At 37.2% G+C, this 23343-nt stretch overlaps 1 protein-coding gene across 1 annotated transcript in view; it reads right to left on the bottom strand.

The window, feature by feature from the left end:
* The window catches only part of CACNA2D3 (calcium voltage-gated channel auxiliary subunit alpha2delta 3), a 480096-nt gene that overhangs the window by 92698 nt on the left and 364055 nt on the right, over window positions 1-23343 (bottom strand). The window contains exons 18-24 of the mRNA XM_075713919.1: window positions 13041-13124; window positions 6807-6878; window positions 6514-6575; window positions 4555-4622; window positions 2689-2734; window positions 2438-2535; window positions 1537-1630 (exon numbers count right to left, since the gene is read on the bottom strand). Of these exons, the coding sequence (XP_075570034.1) occupies window positions 1537-1630; window positions 2438-2535; window positions 2689-2734; window positions 4555-4622; window positions 6514-6575; window positions 6807-6878; window positions 13041-13124 (524 nt within the window). The remainder of the gene's footprint in view (window positions 1-1536; window positions 1631-2437; window positions 2536-2688; window positions 2735-4554; window positions 4623-6513; window positions 6576-6806; window positions 6879-13040; window positions 13125-23343) is intronic.

Here is a 23343-nt window from a genome sequence, read left to right as displayed (position 1 = left end):
AGTTAAAGTCACGTGGGTTTGGAAAACATACAATGCAGAAATGCTATTTAGACCAAGAGTCACTAAAAAGTCAAAGCCAGTAAATTTGGTAGGATTTGTGGGGAGGGATTATATGTAAGCCGTAGAATAAAAAGGTGTGGCATAGCTACATACCAACTATTTAATAACCCCTGGCACCCAATGATTCAAGATGGGCAGGAATTCCAGAACTTGCTCCCAGTCCATTCAACACTCCTGCAGTACATCTACGCTTCAAGTCATAGGTGTGACTGTTGCTCAAGCAAGCAAAAACTAAGCTAGATTTCAAACAGCTCACTCGGAGTCAAATACAGCTGCCGTCAGTATAGGCTTTAGCCTCTAGACCTTAGGAAAAAAATGTGGCAGGTAGCTCAGGCTGAACTCTGTTGCTGCACTGGTATCAGTACCAAGCTAGCCACTTTAAAACTAGTTCTCATATGGCTACAAGAACTTCAGTCATATCACCACAAAACCAGGGACCACAGTCTTAGCCATCTTGCTGTCTCATACTTCATTCTTCAATAAATGGCCTGCCTCATTAGTGTAAGTCAGAATATGAAAGGGGATTAAAAGCCTCCCCACTAGCATTCCTCCACAGCAGTCATCTTTGTGTTTACTGGATCTGTTATTTCACTGTGTAGGAGGATTCCAAGGAACCTTATACCTTTATATATATTCATCAATGTCTATGGTATATTAGCATGCAACAATTTCTTATCTTTCTCTTCTAAGAGGAGACTGGGTTATCCTTAGTTTGAGGAATCAGATATTATCACATCGATTTTACTCATTCAGTATGAGTATGTGCTTTATGGCAATACTTTTTTTCATTTAGCTTTTAAAAAATGGTTCAAATTTAGAAAAATCTGATCAGGATAATCTCCAGAATTGGCCTTCAACCACAGTATTAGCAAACTGCTAATCTTAACACATGTTTTCTTTAATATATATAACATCTTGTTACTTAACACCTTAGTACATCATACATAAATGAAGTAAGTAAAACATAGAAACTCTAAAAAGGACCAGCTAATTTCCTGACTATCTATAACAGGAACCTAGATCCCAGTGAGTTCTGGAAAACAAACAAAACAAAAACAACAACAATAAAAAAAGGATTAAAGAAATTATTTATTCCACCTGTGCACGTTGTTCTATGTATAATTGGTTCTGTCATAAATTACCAATTCCATCAACAATTTTGGTAAATTTTGTGTTAAATTTCTCAAATACTCTAAACCATTTGTTAGAAATTCTCAGAACTGTAAGTTGTAGTTAGTATACGATTTCATTAGTTATATTGTGAAAATTGGGTAACGTTACAACTAATCATCATGATGTACATTGCAACATAAGCACTTAAAACTGAACTCAAAATTGCTGGTATTTAGGATCAAATGGTTAATATAATATTTTCATGCATATCAGGATTTGTTAGGTATTCCACCAGTTCACCAACATAACGGTTAAAAATTGACCCATGACTGACACATAATGACTGACACAAAGCTTGCTTACTCTGATTTATTTAATGCTAGACTGGTCCAATAAGCTTCAATTGGTGCACTCACGACTGCATCGAACAGGACTTCCTGGATCAATTCTTTATCACCTATTACAATATATTAAAATCAGTAAACATACGTGCATACAGAGAGGATTTTTTTTAGATGAATAAACAGTAATTTTTTACACTGTGCTATATTTTATGTGATATGCATTCAAACTTTTTGCACTATTAAGCATTTACTATGTAATATTATGTGGTATTTTACCACAATGGAGTTTTTCATATATTATTTCATTGCACTAACAACAATTTTAGATTAAAAACAAAAAAATTATTCTCCATTATTCTCTTTTCATGTACCACATTCATGTACATATTATCTAATGCTCATATTTGCACATGACAATTAGGTCTACTAACAGTTACAAAAGCTCTACGTTTCTGCAAATAGACAAAACAGGCACTTATCCACCTGAATTTTTTTTTTTTATTTATTCTGCTTTGCAGTTCAGAAATGCTAATTGCATACACAAAATATTCGTGAAATATCTGGCATATTCTTTAGAGGCGTGATCCAAGGATTGATTCAGACCAATCCCGTTTAACTTATAAAACCAGATGGAGCAATAATATTGCACAGTATAGCTACACCATCTGAACAGAAACTTGAATGGTTGGTTCAGGCATATTGTTTACCATAAAAGTCAGAAATTTGTATTTTCTATATCTTTATTGATACCCTGGAAAAAGCTCAAAACCAAATGAAATTCCAAAGTGACATCAGCCAAGCAATCTAATCTCAGTTTATCCCTGGTTAAACTAAATACCTTTGCATTTTGTAGGAGGTTCAGTACAACAGTTCTTAGCTGGGGTAAAGCCTATAACATGCATATTTAACAAAATACTTGCATTGGAGCAATGGCTCTTTTCCTGTGAGGTAGCGTTTAATTGCTTCTAACTGAGTCATTTGACGGTGTTCAGGATGTAAGTCGGTGTTGCAATAGGACCTGTGAACACGTTGTCAAAACATTAAAATGTTAATATGTATAAGCATGATCTCTCTTTGTCTTCAAACATGAAGAATTGGGCTCAGCAAGCACAAACAATATGAAACCAAGAAGGGTAACAGACACCGATTTCATGCTTTGTTTAAGGCTTACCATTCATCTGCTAAAGATACATCAGGGTGTTCTAAATCATGTAAACCTGTAACAAGAATAATAATGGGTTATTTAGGGAGCAGTCTGGGTAACAGATGGTTATTTACATACACTCCATAACATAAACCCTTCCTTCTTGGAAAAGTGCATTATTACCACAATGTAATAAATCACAGTAAATTATGTTCAAATACACTTCAGTGTCTAACAAACTGGCAAAAGCCAACTAAATCAGATCTAAAACTGAAAAGGTAGGAAAAGCTTTTTTTGTGCTGATATGTTTAACCTATACAAATTACTCACATGATATATTTGAAGTTTAGAGGAAAACTTGAGCAAAGAGAAATACACAATGGTAAAAGACTCCTATTCGTACCCCCTTGTCCTATTTGGCTAGTATAGGTCTTTATGCTAAAATACATACTTCTCTTTTCATGAGGATTGTTCTCTTTCTCTTTAAAAAAGAAAATTCTTTAAAAAGAACCATTCCCTCAAAACCTAAGCACACAGCCCATGAACACAAACACCAATTTACGGGATCGTTCAGAATAGGTTTATTGTACTAAAAGGTCACGCAAATGCTTGTAAATAAGAACTATATCATTAGTTATACAGCACAATAAAAATGTACTTTGGCAATTTTAAAAACTCTTAAATCCCTTATCAATAGACAATAAGCAAACAGGGTTCAGAAGGCAGGGTCTGGGTTTAAACCCCCTGAGTACATAAGAAACAATGACAGAGCTACAGTTATTAAGGAAAGCAGGAAAGTCAAAACTAGAACTGTAATTACGGTCCTTGGGTAGGACAGTGAGGTGTCAGTGACAAAGTATCAGTGGAGGTAAGAGTGCAAGAAAAGGAACAGTTAACTATGGCTATGTTAACTTTTCTGGTGATGCATCTGGGAGGAAATATCAGACAGACTGGCTGACATGTATGGCCGGATTAAAGAAAATAGGTGAGAGGTATGTTGGGAACAGTCTGCAGAGTAAGCAGCTCCAAGTCTCCTGCTGTGTTTGCTTTCTATCTAGACATGTATTTTCTGTGCAAACGACAGCAATTTTTACATCTCTCCTGGGTACAGGAACATATTGATGTCCCACAATACCGCTGAGGAACAAAGACCTGAAGAAATTAACTATCTTGGTTAACATCACTGACAAAACAAGAAGCAGAATTGGAAATTGAGACCAGCATAAAATCAGAAAGCACTCCTCTATTGAAACATTTCTTGCTCAGCAACTGCTAAAACTTCTCAACCCTCTCTTCACTCTTCTGAAATGCCTCTGCTCTTCCTTCATCTTCAGGAACCTTTGGTTTTGATCTTGTTGCCAAACAACTTTATCACCACTCACAGTTGTCTCCTCCACTCATTTTAATTGTGGACTTACCAAAAAGTAAAACCATAAAGAACGAACACTTCTTCCCCTGGTTACTTCTACTTTTACTATAAAAATGCAAAATGTAAATCCCTGTAGACAATGTCCAAAGTAGTAATAGCTCTGAAAGATTTCATAATGTATAGTCTGTGAACAAAAAAGCCATAGCCATTACAGTGCTCTCAGTGGTTACTTCATTCAGAAAACACCACAAATAATTAACATTGGACCCTGAGTGATTCTCTGGAACATTGAAAGAGGAGGACGGAAGATGATCCCCATCTAAAGATGACTCAAAACCAGTCTGACTATGCTTAATATAAACACGGGAAAAAAATCCCATGAAGTAAAAGATCTTTAAAGAAAAAAAAAGGAAAAAAAAAATCTAATCCCCTTATGGAATCTGCAGACAAACATACAGACTTCAGGTCTACCAAATCAACAATAAAACTACTGTGAAAGCAACATGAGAAGGTAGGTATCTTACCTTCTTCTACAGTTACATTGCCTCTGAAGAAATATTTTCCATGTCCTCTAGAGAGAGCCACACCTAAACTGTGCAGAGAAATAAAGCAGACCTTGAAATCTGTGAGACAAACAATAACAGACATTCAGAGCTATTTTCATTTCCAACATTTCCAGCTAGTGTACTATGATTAACTTTAAAACTGTTCATTTCCAAACCCTCACTGATCATATTTATTGTTCAACTGGCTGCTTCAATGCTGCTTCAGTTCTGATGTGCCTGCAACAATCGGCTGTATTTATGCGTGCTTAGAATTGCAGTAAACCATTATTCTCTGGCAAACTAATAAACAAGCCCCTCTAAGCTCAGTGCTGTTCACCCAGCATGAGATTTCTTCAGCTGAGCCTTGAACATGCCCATGGCCTTACAATGGAGACAAATTTTTGTAAATCAGACTAAGCTGTTGAGAAACTATGTAAATGTGGGAATCAATGGAGCTACTGAGAGGAAAAGAATTTCATGTGTGACAACAGCGTCATGACTCCTCTTGAACTAATTTTTTTGTCATTGATATTTTTAGCTAGTTTAACTTTTTTGCACTGACTTCAGCTTCATGAACTCTCAACAGTTACATACCCAGTTTTGGTTTGGTTTTAGGTCTACCATTTAAACTATTCAAGTTTAATGAACTGGCTGAGGGATCCCATGCCTCTTCCTATTGAACACATACGAAGAATACCTTCTGGTATTCATTCACTCAAGGGGATTATAGGCAGGCTAGGTACCTGCCAGTAATCAGTAAGACTGAAAATGCATGGGCTGATATTTTAAGCACACGTAGAGGCACTAGCTCCAAGAGCACACATGCTGCAATCAACATCTCAATCTGGAAATGGGCTGAACAGTAAACGTCTTTGACACTACAGCGTATCTTTTAATAAATGCTGCCCCTGCTGTCTTCCTGAATCTATACTCCTACCCATCAAAACTAGATACACACCATGCTGAAAAAGGCAGGACAGTTTTCCTACTTTATTTCTGTACTAAGAATCAGAACTCGCACTGCATGCATATATGTAGCCTCACATCTGTTTACAACATAAGGTAAGAATGACAGTGCCACAGGAAAAAAACAAAACAAAACAAAACAAAACCTCCAACAAACCCCCCCACAAAATAAAAAAACCCAAAACAAATGAAAACCCCACCAATTTTTACTACCCATGTATGAATTTTAACAAGAATAAAGACATGCATTAGAGATCAGAGAAATGTGCCTGTATTTTCTCTATGTGGAAATGTAGCTCAAGTTCTGTGAAATGGTTCCATTGAAGAAAATTTCAGTTGAGTATTGCAACTATCAGCCTCCTGCTCTAAGCATAAGGTACAGTTAGTATTCTTTTATTAATGGATTATTTCTAATTCAAATATGAGCATCTTTTAAGTGACTTCCTGTCTGTCGTCTTTTTTTTCCTCCTCCTAAAATGCATGCCAAAATAACATGGCTGACTTACTCAGTTTTAGTTATACAAATACACTGAAGGTAGTTCAGAGAAACAAAATATCCAAACCTCAAATTGAAAGTGAAATACTATCTCATTTTACATTACAGTTTTGTTGTGGAAAAAAATCATAATGTGGCTCAATATGTAGTTACCTAAATGGATTATAGTATTTATAACTCTCCAAGTACTTGCGAAAGCCTTTCGTTCAATGTAAACCTCAACTGAATATTTTTTTAATGAAACGTAAGCCATGACAAACACTGTGAGTTTGCCTGTATGAGCTTGCACAAACTTTCCATCCCTGGAAAAGCTGAAAGGAATGCTGGTAGCCTCCTTTTCCTAGCAATTTTCAGCATTGTCCAAGGATATTTCATTGTCAACTTTTGCTGATGAGCTTTTAATGAGTTCACAAGCTCTGTACAAATGCAAATCCAATGAGTCTGATGAAATGTCCATTTATTATGGTCGGCTCTACCTGAATGGAGTACCCTTGATGTCTGTATAATAGTAGTCATTTGTCATCACCAAAACCCGCTTCTAGATTCAGAACAAGAAAGTCAGAAGGGGAGGGGGGAAGAAGTTAGTTTGCTATAAGAAATATATAAAAGATCAACTGGTTAGTCGCTGATAAAATTACAAGCAATGTTTACATTCAGTGACTGAAAAAAATATACTGCAGTGCATCATATTTATGGCAGTCTTAAAAATTGTTAAAAAAATGAACTGTCTGCTTTATACTTAGGTGGAATAATATTTTATACATTGTACCCCTTTGTCCACTGTCTTCTTCACTTCCATGGAGAATTTCCCTGTTTTCCGATTCACCATTGCATTTCGGAGCTGAAATGAAGGAAATGTGTGTCAATTCCTTTATTTGCATTTTCTGTAATTCTTTCAACTCTGAGCTCTCTGGTACACTCATTTGGCCTCAGCAGTACTTAATTTTATTCATTTCTTCATCTTCAGTAGTTCTACTACCCACTGAACCACCCCCTTACAGATATTATTATTGACTGTATAAGCTGACTCCTGCTGCACAACTTTAGGCAAGTTGTTGAGGTACATAAAATAGGAGCTCTCAGCATCCTTCATAGTAAAATAGCTCTTTGTGTAGTAATCTGGATCTCAGGTGGGATAAAGAGTGTAACTGACTGCTATTCTGCAGTTATGGCATAGGAAGATAAGGGCTAGGTTCCCAGTTGGATTTAGCTGAAGTTAGACCAGGTCTCAGTGCTTAAATACATCAACAATTATAATAACAAAGCAAAAAAGAGAAACCCCTAATTACCCTATACTATTCATTCTGCTTGATAATCTGCATTGGGGTGCACCCTAAACTAGCACCAGAAATTGAAATTAGAACTAGCAAAAGAATGACAGCCCATTTGATCAGTAACCTGTTTCAATGGGAACACACAGCTGCAGTGCTCTGTGATTCCCTCCGGTTGTCCATCGGTGCCCAGGCACTCCTTGCAAGGTAATAAATTTTATCTCTGTAATGGAAGCCCTAGGTCAGTCACAGCTTTAAGAATTGGCCTGGATCTCTCCCTCTCAAAGGCATCCAAAAGACTTTTTAAATCCCCCTCAAAAACAGGTGTCATTACTATATAAACCAAAACCTCAAAGCAGCTAGGGAAAACAGAAAATAAATGAAAAGGGTTTATACACAATGATTTACCTGCTGCTCTGCAAGTTATATCTGTTACTTTTTAGATTACCACGAACACTGTTTTTCAGTAACTTTATTCTAGCCTCAAGCTCCCAAATCTGTGCTGCAAATTCCCTTACCGTCACCTCTAAAAAGTGTTCCCTTAGCACAACTATTTGCCCCCTAGGAAAGAAGACCCAGCTGACACAGCCTCTTTCTTAGGTGAACATGCCATGATGATGAAGAGTGAAAAAAAAACCCAACAACTGTCCCCCAGGTCTACAAGCCAAAATGACCTGCGGTGTCCCTAACAATGAGTACATGCCACCCTGACACAGCTGGTCTGAGAGCAGTCTCTGGGTTGAAACTGAAGAATGACAAGACATGGATTTTGAGAAATCCTCAGCCTTAGTGTTTTGAATTTGCCTAAGTTCAGGATTTTAGGGAAGAAATAAGAAAGTTGCTGTTTAGCAGTTATACTATCCATATATGGAAGTATTTTATTTGAACGTTCTTAGATTTACAAATGGAAGAAGCAACTTCGTTTGCTTATATTTTTAATTAACGGCACAGAAGCAGAAACTTTAAGGTGGTTGTTTCAGGATATCTTCAATTACAAAGTGAAATTGCTATACTTGTGGGATTTTTTTGTGGTAAGAAGCACCTATAAATCTTTTGCAGCTGTAATTTTCATTACGATAGGAAAATTCCACTGTCACTAATCAATTCACACTCCCTCTTCAGGGATACTCAAAATGCAGAATAATATTGACAGAATGAGCATTTTTATGTCTCTTCCATTGCTTATCTATCTGAACACAATTCTGGACATCGTGTTCTTACTGAATAAATATCTCCTGTTCTCCGGTACCTCACACCAGATAGGGCAATTCTGTCAGATTTTAATGAAAAATTGTGAAGATAATCATATCAATGCACTCTGCAGGCTTTTTGAGTTAGTGTGGAGTGAAAAGAGAATGACCAAACTTTCCAGTGAAATATCTGGTTTTATTCTCATGAACAAGTTGAGCATGGCTGACCTATCAAAAACTGCAAACTTTTCAGCTCTTTAAATTTAATTCTGGGGCACCTATATTTGAATTAACAGTCTTACTCTTCTGTCAGTGAGTGTAAAAGAATAATTTTTAGCTGGAGGCATGTATAAAATAAAGCATATATTTTACTGTAGGGTTTGTTTCTTTTTTAACAGTACATAATAGGCAATTCTGGAAATATTTTCCCATTTTGAGTTTTGTGGTTTTGGACTTGGAGAGCTGGTCTTAATTAACCATCTACTTTCTAACATTTACAGAACAGTTCCATTTATCTTTAACATGGTTTTCATTTTTCTCCTATTGGTGCCTGCAGTTGTCTAAGACCCATTCCTCCCACAAGCCTCAGGCAAGTCATAGATTTACTAAAAGGGCCTCCAAACTCTCAGTAGTGTTTAAGATCAAGTCTGCATGTGGGATTTAGAGTTTTACTTTTCTTCCTTTGGTTTTTTTTTTTTTGCTTGCTGTGATTACATTTCTTGGCTTTGTAATCTGGTTTCGCGGCTCTTCTGCAGTTTCATCTCACTCCTCAAATGTATAAAATAAGTACTGCCTCTGCTGGCTTCAAGCCCCAAAACATTCATTCATGGTCTTTTTTATTTGGAAAAAAGTATTTCATTCAGCTAGAAATTATAATAAAAGAATTTTAAGAAGTGAGTTAATGAGAAAAAGGTTTCCATCCAAATTCAAACTTCTTGTCTTTGGTACTGTATATTCCCAAATTTTACTGGAAGACACTGTTAGTTTAATAAACTGATGCTAAGATTTCTATTTCTTATAAAATGCAGTAACAGCAAGATAGCAGGTACTGTTAACCTGGAAAATGAACTATCAATATATGTTTACACCAACTCTATTTCATGGTGAAAAAAAAATTTAACCTTAGTTCTGCCACCTTTTCCTTATTGGATGACTAGAGAAAACATATTGTTTCACCTCTTCAGAGTGATATGCATTATTACTCCTTCAATTAAACATCTTCCAATAATTGCTAACAAGCCAGTTTCACTGCTATAGTATGAGATCATTCTATATTCTTGGAAAACTACGTAACCATTAAATTAATGTGGTAAAAAGTAAGAAAAGGTCTTAACCAGCTTCCACATAAGTGTTTCATGGTAGAAAAATACACCAGTAGTAGTCTATGTTATTAAAAGCAGCTATATGAATACATTAATTCTTTCCCTCTACAGTTGAATAAACAATGCTTTACTACCCAAGCTTGGAAAAAATCAAGAACATCAAATCCAAGGCCTTGGGTGAAGCAGAGCCACATGTAGCTCTCAAATCAATAAGTTACTTCACGAAGTTTTAAGTCTCCTACACAATATTTACCATTTTCACTCAAAATTAACAATATTAAAGAATTTCCTATTACAAAAGATCAACAAAAATAACACACACTTTTTGGACACTCATTTGTATCCTCACATCAGAAAAGTTGCATAAAGAGATGAATTTCATTACAGTAATCTACAGAACTTCCTTCAAATTCCATTCTCATTCTAGCTCTAATGCTAATAATGATCCTGCCTGTAGCTCCAATATTACTTTATTTCATATCTCCTTCTCTTTTAATTCTTCCATCAGTATTTCTGACCATCAGCCCCTCTGAAGGTCTTAGTAACATGGTATAAATGACTTACATATTATTTCACAGAAACACAAAAAACTTGTAATGATATACCAGGCTTACTTTTAAAAATAGCTGTAAAAATATTATTTGTTTGACATGGCATTTTTTCCTGTCTAGCTATTTGCATGAAGGTCTCCCCTTGTGTGTGGCATTGCTGAAGTATTAGGACAACATCTGGAATGTTAATACATTTTTCTACAATATTTAACCTGCTGTTTTTTCAGATAACATTTGATCACTAATCATCAAACAGTAGATTTGTAGTCTGTTTTACAAAACCTATCTATTGGGGGATTATTTATCAAAGAATGCCTCCTTATTCAGGCATGCACTAGTGAATTATTAGCATTGATGGGGATCATTCAGGGAATTCACTACAACACACCTGTATTATACATGAGTACTGAAAATTGTGTTTACTGCTCCTCCAAAGCTACAATAGATTATCTAGGTTTTTTTCTATTATGTATTAAATATTTATCAAAATTAATTTCATTTATGATTTATCTATTTTTTTTTACTCTTACACATTGGGCAATGGGCCTGGATCTTTTCTATAAATGTAATGCTCTATTTAGTCTATTTGTAATGTAGATTAACTTCTTTTCTCCTTCAAAAGATGGAACAATTGGAAACACTGTTTGTTTCTATCTTGCAATTAAAAAATACTTTTTAACAATTTTTTAGGTGAAAGGGAAAGAGTCAGATAAAAAGTATGTATGTATCTCATCAAAATGTGAAATAACACTTTTTACAGCCTACAGATAGACAAAACTTGATTTTTGCTAGAAATTTTCAGAAAAAGTGACAGAGCTTAGGGGTCTCAAACAAAGAAAATACTTAGGAAGAGCTGAATCTGGACCTTTTGCTTTCATGTGTGCTCAGATAGAATCTCAAGTATAAATAAAACTTAATTGTCAATGTCATAGAAATAGTTCAATGTTACATTAACTGAACCACTGGCTTTCTACTAAGATATGATTAAAAATGAGGGATTAAAACTGTAAAAACTAAGCAGAGAATGTATTGGAAGAAATAAAAAGAAAAAAAAACCCAAAGAGAAATAATAAGAAAAAAAAAAACCATAAAGGTTTAAAAGCTGTACTTAACTGCAGCGATAACATTTGAAAGGGGAGAGGAAATTTTAAAAGGTCATTTGCAGAGGAACTGGTTGAATAATACGTGATCAAAGATAAAAGAGAAGGCAAGGTATAAAATATGAAATCAATGTGATCACTAAGATTGTTGAAGGCTGCTATGAAAATCTAGTATATGAAAATCTAATGAGGAAGCCTCAAAGAGTGTATGCGTAGAACACTGCACAAAGCTATACTAGAAACATTAAAAAAAAGTTTGGGTGTGCACTCCAACACAAAACTTTAAATAAGGAAGTAAGATGGCCTCCTAGGAGAGGATGAGGACAATCTATCACCTGATGAAACAGACATCGCTTAAAACATAAATGAACTGTTTCACTATTCACAAAGGGGGTGGAGAGGGGGAGGAATGTAAGATATATATTTTGTAAGGGAGAAAGAAAATATAGACTTATGTCAGAACAGGGATCAAGAAATTAGTACATCTAAAGACTGACAAGACTCCAGGGGCACTTGTACGTGCTCCATCCCAGATTCCAGAAGGACATGACAAAGTAAATATGGGAACCTTCAGTGGATATATTCAAAACCTCTCTGGAAAAGTAGAGGTATGAGGGACTTGAGAGAAGCTAACACAGTACTGATATTTGAGAAGGGATTGAGGAGACATCTATGAAAAATACAGACATGCAGTCGTGACTTTGGCAGTAGGGAACTTATGGGAAAAACTAAATTACAGGACAGAAAGGGGAACACCTGGAAAGTTATGATTTAATTAAGGACAGTCAGCACAGATTCACACAAAACGAATCATGCCTAACAAATCAGATTTATTGAGGAAGTAACAGAAAGACCAGGCAAAGGTTAAGCCACGGACATAAGGAAAGCTTTTGATACAGTACTGCAGAAAAGGCTAAGCCTGCAAGGTAAGAAAGAGTAAGATAACGAGTGAACTACAGAGTAGATGGGGCACTGAAAAACGAGTTTAATGGAAAGGATTCTGTGCATAACAGCTGATAGACATAGAACGCATACTTGTGCAGCTACCCATATGTCTGAAATTAGGAGTTTTGAGTGAATCTGTGCTCTGAACAGAGGTCAAAGAATCCAATTTTGTTTATTTGTCTGATATTTTTTGATTTTATACATTAAGAAAAACAGCTCTCATTACTTCCATTAAGGAAAGAGGGATCGCATGGAGAGAAGTTAAACTCATTCCTTCATTTCTGAGTTTCAGCAGTTGTCTGGGCCAGCCCTACAGAGATATTCTGTTCCCTTCTCTAGCCCTGTATTTGCTATCCAGCAAAAATGCACAATGGGATGCATGGAGAATGCAAGGGTGATGAGTTTTACCAAAGATACAAAGAGTCTGTGTTTGTGGTATATGCATATATAAGGAAGAATCAATACAAAACAGTTATAAAATTCTGAATGAAGTAAAAGGGGCTATTGTCCTTCCCTTCCTGAGAGCAGGCAGGTGACCTCTCTAATGACTACTTAAACAGTTTCCAGGTACAGTAGTAGGACGCAACAATGTCTTCTGACACAGTTTTAAAACACATCACTTACCACATCATCTCTGTCTTCCCACTCGACCTCAGAAAGATCCACACTACTGTAGTTGGGTTTTCTTCTTTTCTTCCCCTCTTCATACTGGCATAAAAAATGTGAAATATTTAGCACACCCTGTTTTATTTGCGCAAAGATTTTGTATCAGAAGATTTTAAAAATTTGCTGGATGCATGCTGATTGTACACAATAGACATAACAATAGGTAGCTTAATTCATACAAAGTGCACCATATTGCTGCATAAATGTTGTCTGTGAACCAAAAATCTACATCACACATGATTATCTGCATGATCTCTTGCCATGATACAAAGCTTTTCTTGATGGCCACAGTGGAAAGCCAAACTCAGCAGTTGTACCTTCTTCTCCCCATATGGAAAATACATGAGACCTTGATCTTGTATTTTTTGTTCAATGTCTCAAACTAGCTCTTTCAGCTGTACAGGAAGTTATATTTACTATCATCTTATCAACAAAATGTTTACCCGTTTCTCTTTAAACAAGATAAGGTGCAAGTCTTGGGAAATATGGTGTTAACATTTGCTGATACTACATTTTATCTACAACTTCATGGGGGAAAAAGTAATATAGTAATAATGATAATTTATGTTTTTTTATCACTAGTCACTGTTACACTGTAAATTGCACATTTAAAATAAACATTCTAGTGACAAGCTGATTTGACACCGAGGTGTTTATAACATAGGAAATTCTGCCCTCTGCTGAACATTCAAAATCAGAGCGCCTAGTAGTGTAAGAACAAAACCTTGCTTGGTGGAAGAAGAAAAAAGTATTTAGGAAGATTTGTGAATAAAGAACCTAACTGGTTAAGAAAAATTATGAGAATATTTAAAAAAAAAAAAAAATTGGGAGAGGATCAGCATAATGTAAAATCTGGTCTTTTATCTTCCATGACGCATATAAGTGGGAGGGAAAACCACAAGTCTTTCTATGAAGTATGAAAGGAGACATTGGGATACTGTGAAAATTCTCCAAATTGCTTTTGTGACTCCCCAACAATAGCATCATAGAAGGACAGAAAATGTACCTGCAAGGCAGTATATATAGTTGATTCTCTTCCCTTAGGGCAGGACCAACTATACCATAAACCAAACCTGTCAGTGCTTGAGACAGCCAATTCATCACTGGGGCCAGTGGTGCAGGAACTTTCAATCACATTCTGCAGATTACAGGGAGACTAGAGAGGCCAAAGAAAAAACTTGCTCTCTGAGCATTAAGAAGGTTATTCCCATCCTGACTTTCTCCTCTCTAAATTAAAAGGTTCTCATGTGAATCACACAGTTGCTTTTGTAGACCACAGTGTTTAAAAACAGGCATGACAAAATCCTCCTGAAGAACAGCAAACTTTTTAAAATATTGACTACTGGATCATAATCACAAAGAGATTTTGAGATATTGGTAGCACTATAAAATTTCTTCTAGCACAGGCTTCACTGAGCCTCCTTAATTCTTGCTCATAACAACTTGGATACTCCAGTTATTTCTACAGATGATTCTTTTGGGAAACTATGTGGGATAAAATCCTGAATCAATTCTGTTATTCTTTTGAATAACAAAAAATCCTAGTAACTCTGTTGGTGTAAGTCTTAGTCTAAGTTCTGAGAATTCATGCAGGTGCAATTGAAGAGTACTTTCATGTGCTTTTCTTGCCCCTCTGCTAGAAGCCACCACTCTTGTAACAACAACGTTATCTACTTCTGGGCTAATGCTATTCAACAGATGGGTAGAGAGATGTAAAGAATTTCTGCTTTCAGCACATGCTTACACGCTAGACTGTGAATTCAAGCAGCTCAGCGCTATGATTAATTCTTGCTATGTGACAGCTGTGATAGCCAAAGAGATAACTATACCCAAATATTGAAGTACAAAATTTGCAGCCAATATAGTTAAATCTCACAAAAATAAAATAGGAGAGGAAAACATCCAGTTCATTAGCAGGGCTTGATTTTTGTAGCTATGTTTTGGAAGCCTTTCATTATGGCTGCAGCTATATCAATATTATCTTTAATCTTTACAAGGAGTAACCATGTCTACTCTCCGTGGTTAAAACCAATTAACCAAGCAAACGTTTGATCTGATTTAGTCATTCTAGTATAGAAATGGTTACATTCAAGCTCTGAAATACTGTGAGTTGAAAAGTGTTACGTAGAAGTTAGCTGGGATCACTTGAGTAGAGCAAACAGCTCCTGTACCGGTTCCAATGTTTAATTACATCCTTACTCACAGATGTTGAAGAGCTTCTGGGCTATACTGCATTCTCAGACACATGTGCAAATCCTTACTTATGACAATAGGAGTTGATCTTGTGTGTCTGACAGCAGACGTAGGCTTCAAACATCAGGCAAACCATTTGCATCATATTGATTATGGGTTCTGTATTTATTTTAGTTATATCGATTCCACAACTTCCACTCAAAGAGCAAAAACAAAATCCAAAAGCAATCAAATGAAGAGCTGGATAAAAAAAAAAAAAGTTCTGCAGCAAAGCCAGAATTGGAAGCATTCATGTCTTAAAAATTCAGATAAGCAGAAACAAAACCAAAATCCCAATGCTCAAGCAAGGGTTAGGCTCTGTAAGCACTTGAAGGCACTGGACATGCAGTTCTTAAACACACTTAGGACAGGAACTAATAAAGTATTGAGATGCCTAACCCCTCACTCAGCTTTTACACTTTAGGAGCTACTATTGCTTACACAGGAATTCAATAAGTGAAGAGTAGATTTATGTCATAGTTCAGAAAAGGATGGCAGAGAAAGCAAAAAACCACTTCCAGCAAGGACAGGATACCAAAAGATAGCAATTATTTTTACATCTGGGTAACTTTGCTTGCAAATCTAATCTTAGATTATAAGATCCTACCTTATTCCCAGCTGTAAATTTACATATTTTTATGCTTACATAACTAGGGCCTAAAACATATATGCAAGTAGATCAAATATAAAATACTTCGTAACACTACTGTTAAATTGGCCATTCTTCTCTAGCTTCTTTCTAGTTTTATTGCTTAAGTAATTTCTTAGTAAAAGTTATTCATGGACAGAGAAGCAATTCACCAGCTTTTAAAAATGGCATTCATCTGACTCTTTTCCTCTGGTAGCAAACCTCATCTAACTTTTTATCTCTGAGACTCCTGGGTGAAGTATAAAATACTGATTGAAGGCTGAAGCCAAACCCATCTGCAAGATTACTATAAAGCATTGAAACAAATTATTAAGGGACCCACTGGGAAAGATAGAAACTAGGAGCTCTACCAAATTACTCTGATTTAAGTGCGTGAGGAAAAGAGCTAGATTTAAACTGTGTGCTGTTAATCTACTTTGGCCAGTATACAATGTGTGGTGATATTATATAGTAGTTAACCCCTGGGGAAAAAAGAAAAAGATACTGAGAATTTTTAAGTATCTGGACTGCAATACAAGAATCTTTCAGTCTGCTCAAAACTACATGATAGCTCCAACATATTTTTGTTTGTGGAATGAACACAGGAAATTATTTTGTTTGGTAATCAGAATGAGCTTTATCTTACTCAGTATCTTTTATTTGAGGCTTGGCCAAACTCTTATAGCACTGGATGATTCAAACAACATGTGACGTGTACTGTTTAAAGACTGAATCACATTTTTTCACCACCCCATATACAACCATTTACATGTGCCATTATTAAACTCTTTGCTTTGATTTTTTTTTTTTTTTTTTAACACAAGCAGTCCCAAACCATCTGCATTGAATATGACCTGCCACGTGTTTATAAAGTCAGAGTGTAGCAATCTGACCACGGAGGGAGCAAGCTACATCTTAACAGCTGCAAGCCTTGGGTCTAAGGTGATTGGAATTTCTCAGGCGTGCTCCATCTGGATAATGGGGAGGTAGGAGAGAGTAAGTTGCTGTGATAACAGCCTTGGAAGCATCAATAGATTTTAGTGAACTTGTTTAGCCACACTTGTGGAATCATCTGTGAGAAAATATTACAGCAAGAAAGTATCTACTAAACAACAACCAAAAGCTAGAGAGGTAAAATAATTTCGAGGGAAAGCTCTTCCTTGCCAAACTACTATCTTATGTACAAAAGCAAGGAATCAGGAACTAAAAAAACATTCCTCCAATTTTAGAATGAAAAGGAAAAGCATCATTAACTAAAATTACACATTTTTCCATATAGTTTTAAATAAACAGACACAGACTGAATACACTGTCATTATTGCAATTCTCTGGTCTAGCCAGTTATTCAGCTACCTCTGTTCTCTAACATTCTGGACACTAATGTTACCACTATTTACTGTCTAGCGTAGCTCTGATTGACATAATGCAAGGACTGCAGCTGCTTGAATGGAAACTGCATTGAACCTGACTTTACGTGGTCAATGCAATGGCTGATAGCAAGACCTTTACCACCTATCCATCCTAGCATAAATTGCTTCTGAGCCACATTATTCTTTATTGAGGTGACTGTGCAAGGGGAAAGCTCAGTTTACACCAACTTTAGGAGCAGAATCATCTGTTTCTGTCACCAGTCCTTCAAATGTGTCTTCTTTGCCCTTTGCACAGAATAAGGCAGGAGCATATTGCTGCTTCCTTTCCTGGCTGCAAAGGGGATAAAGTCCCTGAGTGAGGCACTTCAAAAAGAGCCATGCCACTCTGCTATGTAAATGTGTACAGAAAGGAAGGGGAGGGGGGCACTTTCCTTCCTATTTTTCAGCAAAGATTGTAATAATTCCAAATTGCAAATTCCTTTAAATATGGTTTAAGTCCTTCAATATTAGTCCATTAATAAAATAACACTTCCACCATAAAATGCTTAGAATTTAAATACTATGGGACAAAGACAAGGTAATGGAAAATACAGTGGAAGATCAGGAGAAGACAGGGGAAGAGATCACTTGAACAGACTGATTCATACTCTTAAATTAAAAAAAAAAACCCACAAAATGCAGCAGTGAAAAATTCCCTTCTCCGCTTCACCTGTTTATATAATATCACCCGCAGTGACTGAGCTTTCATTTACCTTGCGCTACACAGCTCCAAAACATTCTGCCTGGGAATACATGTGAAGCAGCATCCTATCTCAATGTAAATCACTACTGCTTGGCTTTTAAGTTCTTTATTTAATTTGGAACTTTTTTTCTTGCTCACATGATCCTGATTTGTCTTTTGTGATACTTTTATTTCATGATTTGCATCTAGTTTGTGTCCTCAAATGATCTTTTATTGATCTGCACTTAATCTTGAATTTGTAGAACTCATAGGTCTCCCCTCAAAACCAAAGTTGCTTTCTATACAAAGCTCCTTATTTTAATATTAAAAAGGTGACATCTTGATTTTCTTAGGAAAATAGGAAGAGCAACTTCCCTTTCTAAAGAGAGACTTTCATGACAAGCCTGTTATTTAAGATGTTCATCCAGAAGCTCCTAGGTTATGGTTGGCAGTAAAAACCAGTTATTTTGGACTGATTTTTCATGCCAGATGGCAGTGAAAAACTGCCGTACTGAAAAATTTGCAGGAATACTGCAGAGAAAAGATGACAACAGGAGCCATGTCATGTGCTAGGGAAAAGAAAATAATGCAATTCTAAGTTTCCAGGCAGAGAAAAAGTAGGAACAATTACATGTATCATGCACACAGAAGAACCCTCTAGCACAGTAACAGAAGAAAATAATTCTCATGCCATGTGTATTTAAATTACTCTGTCTACTTACACTCATAACATACATTTGCATTACAAATGGCGCAGTAATGTTTAAATTGATGAAAAAAAATATGGAAATATACAGGGTGAGGTAAAAGCAAATATAAAAACCAGCTTTAAGTCTCACACCTACAGACTGGACGAAGAGCACATCAGCTGAGCTCACATTTTCAGGTGGATTGCAGTTGGTTACCAATGTGACATGTATGGGATTTACTCCACTGAAAAAAAACCCAACCCTTCTATTTAGGATTTTATTTGCATTCTCAGGACCTTATCATTTCGGATTATGTAAAACTGGCAGCTGCTTATAATTATTTGGGGTTTGAGTAGAAATAATTAAAAACATCTGCCTTTATCTTAATACTACCAGACTTAAGCCCATGAGCTCGGTTATACCTAACTTCAAAGCTGAAAGCAAAGAATAAAAGAAAGCTTCACATATTGCTAACAAATTTTCAGTGACTCATTTATATGTACAACCAGTTATTCAACAGCCTTCAAACCTTTAATTATCTTTTAAATATATGTAATTTTGCACTTCTAATTAGATAGCAATTTAATGCTCTCACAGGGATTCAGATGGGCTGTCTTTTCTGAAATGTAAACTCCAATAGGAATAATCATTGGCATTCAAGTGATTGAATTCTTCAGTTATTTAAATGAACGTGAGGCATTTACACTGTTCAAATCATTTAAATATTCTGCTGTCAGCTACAGCTGTAGAGTTTTATGGAGTCGCTGAATAAAGCAAGGGTAAGTGTAGGTTATCTTACTTTCCAGGAGGGACTCCCCAGAGAGAAATGAGATTTGCTGCTTATGAAAGGCTAACACTGCTTAAGTGGGGCATTAATGTTTCCCCTGAGACTAGGATTTCTCCGTTTTTCTATATTAGGAGAAACAAATTTTCCCAGAATTTACAGCTACAAAAGACTTAATACTGACCTAGCAATCTTCAAATACTCCAGGTCTTTTAGCTTAATACAACATATCGTGACAGTCAACATTTGAAGTTTAAAATGGTAACTCACTCAGGCAGCTAAACCACCAATATATTTTGGTGAAAGTATTGCGATATATACATGGGCTTTGATTTCTACGTGTAACTTTCCCTATTAAGACTGATCAAATTAGGTAAAGATGTGCATCATTTTAAAGCAAGCAATGTATCAACTGAATTGGTTTACAGTGATAAAAAGAGCATTCACATGTAGCCATTCGAAAAATCACCATTACTAGCCTTCCAGAGCTTATACTGAGAGTATGAATATATGCCTCAATCTTCTCAGAGATAGAGGATTTTGATTTACACACAGAAATATTACAAAATCATTAGCCATCATGGATGTTAGTAGATTAATTCATGTCATAACACAACCAAAAAAATGGCAGAATCTGAATAAAAGATGCAATTTGATTCTATAATGTATGCATTTGTCTTTAAATGCATATTTTCTTTAATTAAGGAACTTGAGCTCTTTGTTCAGGAACTTCGAGTATTCTACCCTAAATGAACCTAGCAATTACTGAAAACAAAATCCCTCTTTACTCCCTGAACAAAAATACAAATTCCATTGCAAACTATGAATCAAAAAAGCCACAGACTTCACAAAATCTACTAGCAATCTTGCTATTATTCATTGAAAACCACACAAATATGAGGACGGAGAGGCAACAGGACAAACCCCTACCACCAGGTAAGATTTACAAAGGTGTCAATCTGTGACTATGGCAGATGCTAATCTTTTGGTGGCATTCCTTAATTTCTTTGTAATCCCACTACACTTTCCTAAGAAAGCAGTTTTCCTCTGGCACCAACATTTAACAGACTACATAATGACAGTTACAGTAATGAGCAATCAGCCACAGTTAATATGGTGGTTGTTTTTAAGTGTATGTAAAAAGTATATATCACTTGTTCATTACTCTTCCTTTACATTCAGTAAGCTCATTTCTTTGGCAAACTGTAACATCATCATGACATATTTTGCATTTTAAAATTTAATAGAGTAACACCTAGCACACTGCAACTACTAACAGGGTACTGAAAAGCCAGCAATTAAATCTGACGTAACTGTTGCTGAGAAGAACTTTGTCCTCATGTATGCATTTCAAGCATGTGTAAGGAGCCTCAGAAACCAGGTCACTCCCTTAAAAATCTCAAAATTCACTTTTGAACTCCAGAACAATTCATTTTTTTCTAGACAGTAAGCTGTGGTTTTAAACTAAATATAAAATTCAAAATTACGTCATACAACTTAAAATATTCTCTCGTGGAAAATAAAATACCGCTCTGTAAAAATATAGATTTTTAATCAAAATGCAGCATATAGGAGCATTCTGATACAGCAATATTGAACCATTACCATCAGCTATAGTTTCTTGAGTTACCACTGGAGCATTTTTGATAGGAAATGCACCCCAAAAGGGTATAACGTGTAAAAACATTTAAAACGTACTCATCCACAATGTAATTAAAACAAACAAACAAACAAAGGCTTTGAAATGCAGCAGAAAGAGGACGAAGGCTTTTTTTTTTTTTTTTTTTTTCATTTTCATTTAAATTCCAGCTGAGACGCGTTTCTGGATTCCAACACTGCAGCCTGCGCTGCGGCGCCCCTCCCGCTCGCCGCTGGCCCACGCGCAGCAGCAGCCGCAGCCGCAGCAGGAGCAGGAGGAGCAGCAGGAGGAGCAGCAGCAGCCGCAGCAGCGCACCTCCGGCTGCCGGCGGGGCGGGAGCGGCCCCGCGGCCCGGCGCGCCCTGGGCGGTGCTGGGGCGCCACCGCATGGCGCCCGCCCCGCAGCGCGGCCGCCGCGCTCCGCCCTCCGCGCTCCGCCCTCCGCGCTCCGCCCTCCGCGCTCCGCCCTCCGCGCTCCGCCCTCCGCGCTCCGCCCTCCGCGCTCCGCCCTCCGCGCTCCGCCCTCCGCGCTCCGCCCTCCGCGCTCCGCCCTCCGCGCTCCGCCCGGCCCCGCGGGCGCCGGCGGGGGATGCTGCCCGTGCCGGGCGCCGCCGCCGAGGGCACGGCTTCGGGGCCCGCGCCGCGACCGGTGTCGGCAGCGCCTGGGGAAGGACACGGACAGAAGCAGCCGGTCAGCGCTGGGAGAAAGGGATGGCACGGCCTAAGGTGGATTAGGGAAGGAAAGGGCGACAAAAGGAAGGGAGATAAAGCCAGAGTTTCTGTGGATGTGGAGCATAAACTACGCTCAATCATTTAATTGGCAAGGCCTCACAAGCGATCTCTTTTTATTCTCCGAAAGGCATTTCTAAGGGATTCCTTATTCCCTGATTATCTTTATGGAAAGGGTGGTCAAGAGTTGGAACAGGCTGCCCAGAGAGGTGGTGGAGTCCCCATCCCTGGAAGTGTTCAAAAAACGGGTAGACGTGGCAGTTCGGGACATGGTTTAGTCTAGTCTACCCTTGATTGGTTTAGAGTAGACTTGGTAGTGTAGGTTAATGGTTGGACTGGATGATCTTAAAGGTCTTTTCCAACCTAAACGATTCTATGATTAAGTTTCTCGAGACTCATCGCTCCAGTAGTCTCTTTTCGAGAAGAATGTAACCACAAGTTCTTTCTGGTCCCTTTATGGCAACAGTCACCCGTGAGATCTTCCAGCCAGCACTTCAGCAACTGTCATAAACCTCTACAAGTACCTTCCGAGTATCTAGAAAGTACTTTCCTCTTCTTCCTTCAATGACTCCCACCAGCTGCCCATGCACACGCAACCAGTTATCCTGACTGGAAGCCAAGTTTATTCAAAAAAAAGCAGAAGAAACAAGAGAGGAAATCTCCAAGAAAAACATTTTTAAACATAAACCCAATAGGATAATCAGCACAAAAATGTAGCTAGCTTAATGATTAAATATACTGGTCAGCATAAGATAAAAATCTGGTGCAACAGGAAGCACTCTTCCTCAGCGACTGTTTGCTATCCTGCCTGTCTGCTCGGTGTCCCGTAAGACAATTCCTTAAAAAGCAGTATGTCAGCTTCAGAACTAACAGATATGGCCGCTGGGGTTAGTAACTCAGGCGTCTAGTAATATTCTGGCTTTACATCACCATGGGAAAACATAATAGCAATATAAACCAGCGGGGATCAAGTCAGTAATCGATGTAACTTGAATGTAAACTCTAACCCACCCAAATAATTTTAGATAATATCTTTGGTGAACTATCTAATTCCAGTCCTACATGCCTATTTTCACATACTTATCGTCACAAATGTCATGGAATGTTTTGCCACTAGATACAATGGTATCAGGATTCAGCCTGCAATACTAATCTAAGGGCCCAAGCCAGCAATCACTTCACTCTCAAAAACTCCAGTGAAGTCAACAGAAGACTCCCATTACGCACTACTGACAGAACCCAGAAATAAAAATGACTCTTCCAAAAAAATGAAATTAACAGACCATGAATATATCACAATGAGTTCCCTGTAGTTGACAGCTTGTGGGCTACTGCCCAACATTTTGATTTTAAAAAGAGAGACTGTTGTATAAGGTAATGAAATAAGTGCCTTCAAGATGTACACTGGGGTGAGGGATAGTAACAGAAAACCACCTTTTACCTCGTTAGAACATGCCTCTATGACAGAAA

Source organism: Pelecanus crispus, chromosome 7 (genome assembly GCF_030463565.1).
Source record: "Pelecanus crispus isolate bPelCri1 chromosome 7, bPelCri1.pri, whole genome shotgun sequence".
Taxonomy (NCBI): Eukaryota; Metazoa; Chordata; class Aves; order Pelecaniformes; family Pelecanidae; genus Pelecanus; species Pelecanus crispus.
The sequence above is the reverse complement of the archived record's forward strand: the minus strand, read 5'-3'. Positions and strand labels throughout refer to the sequence as shown.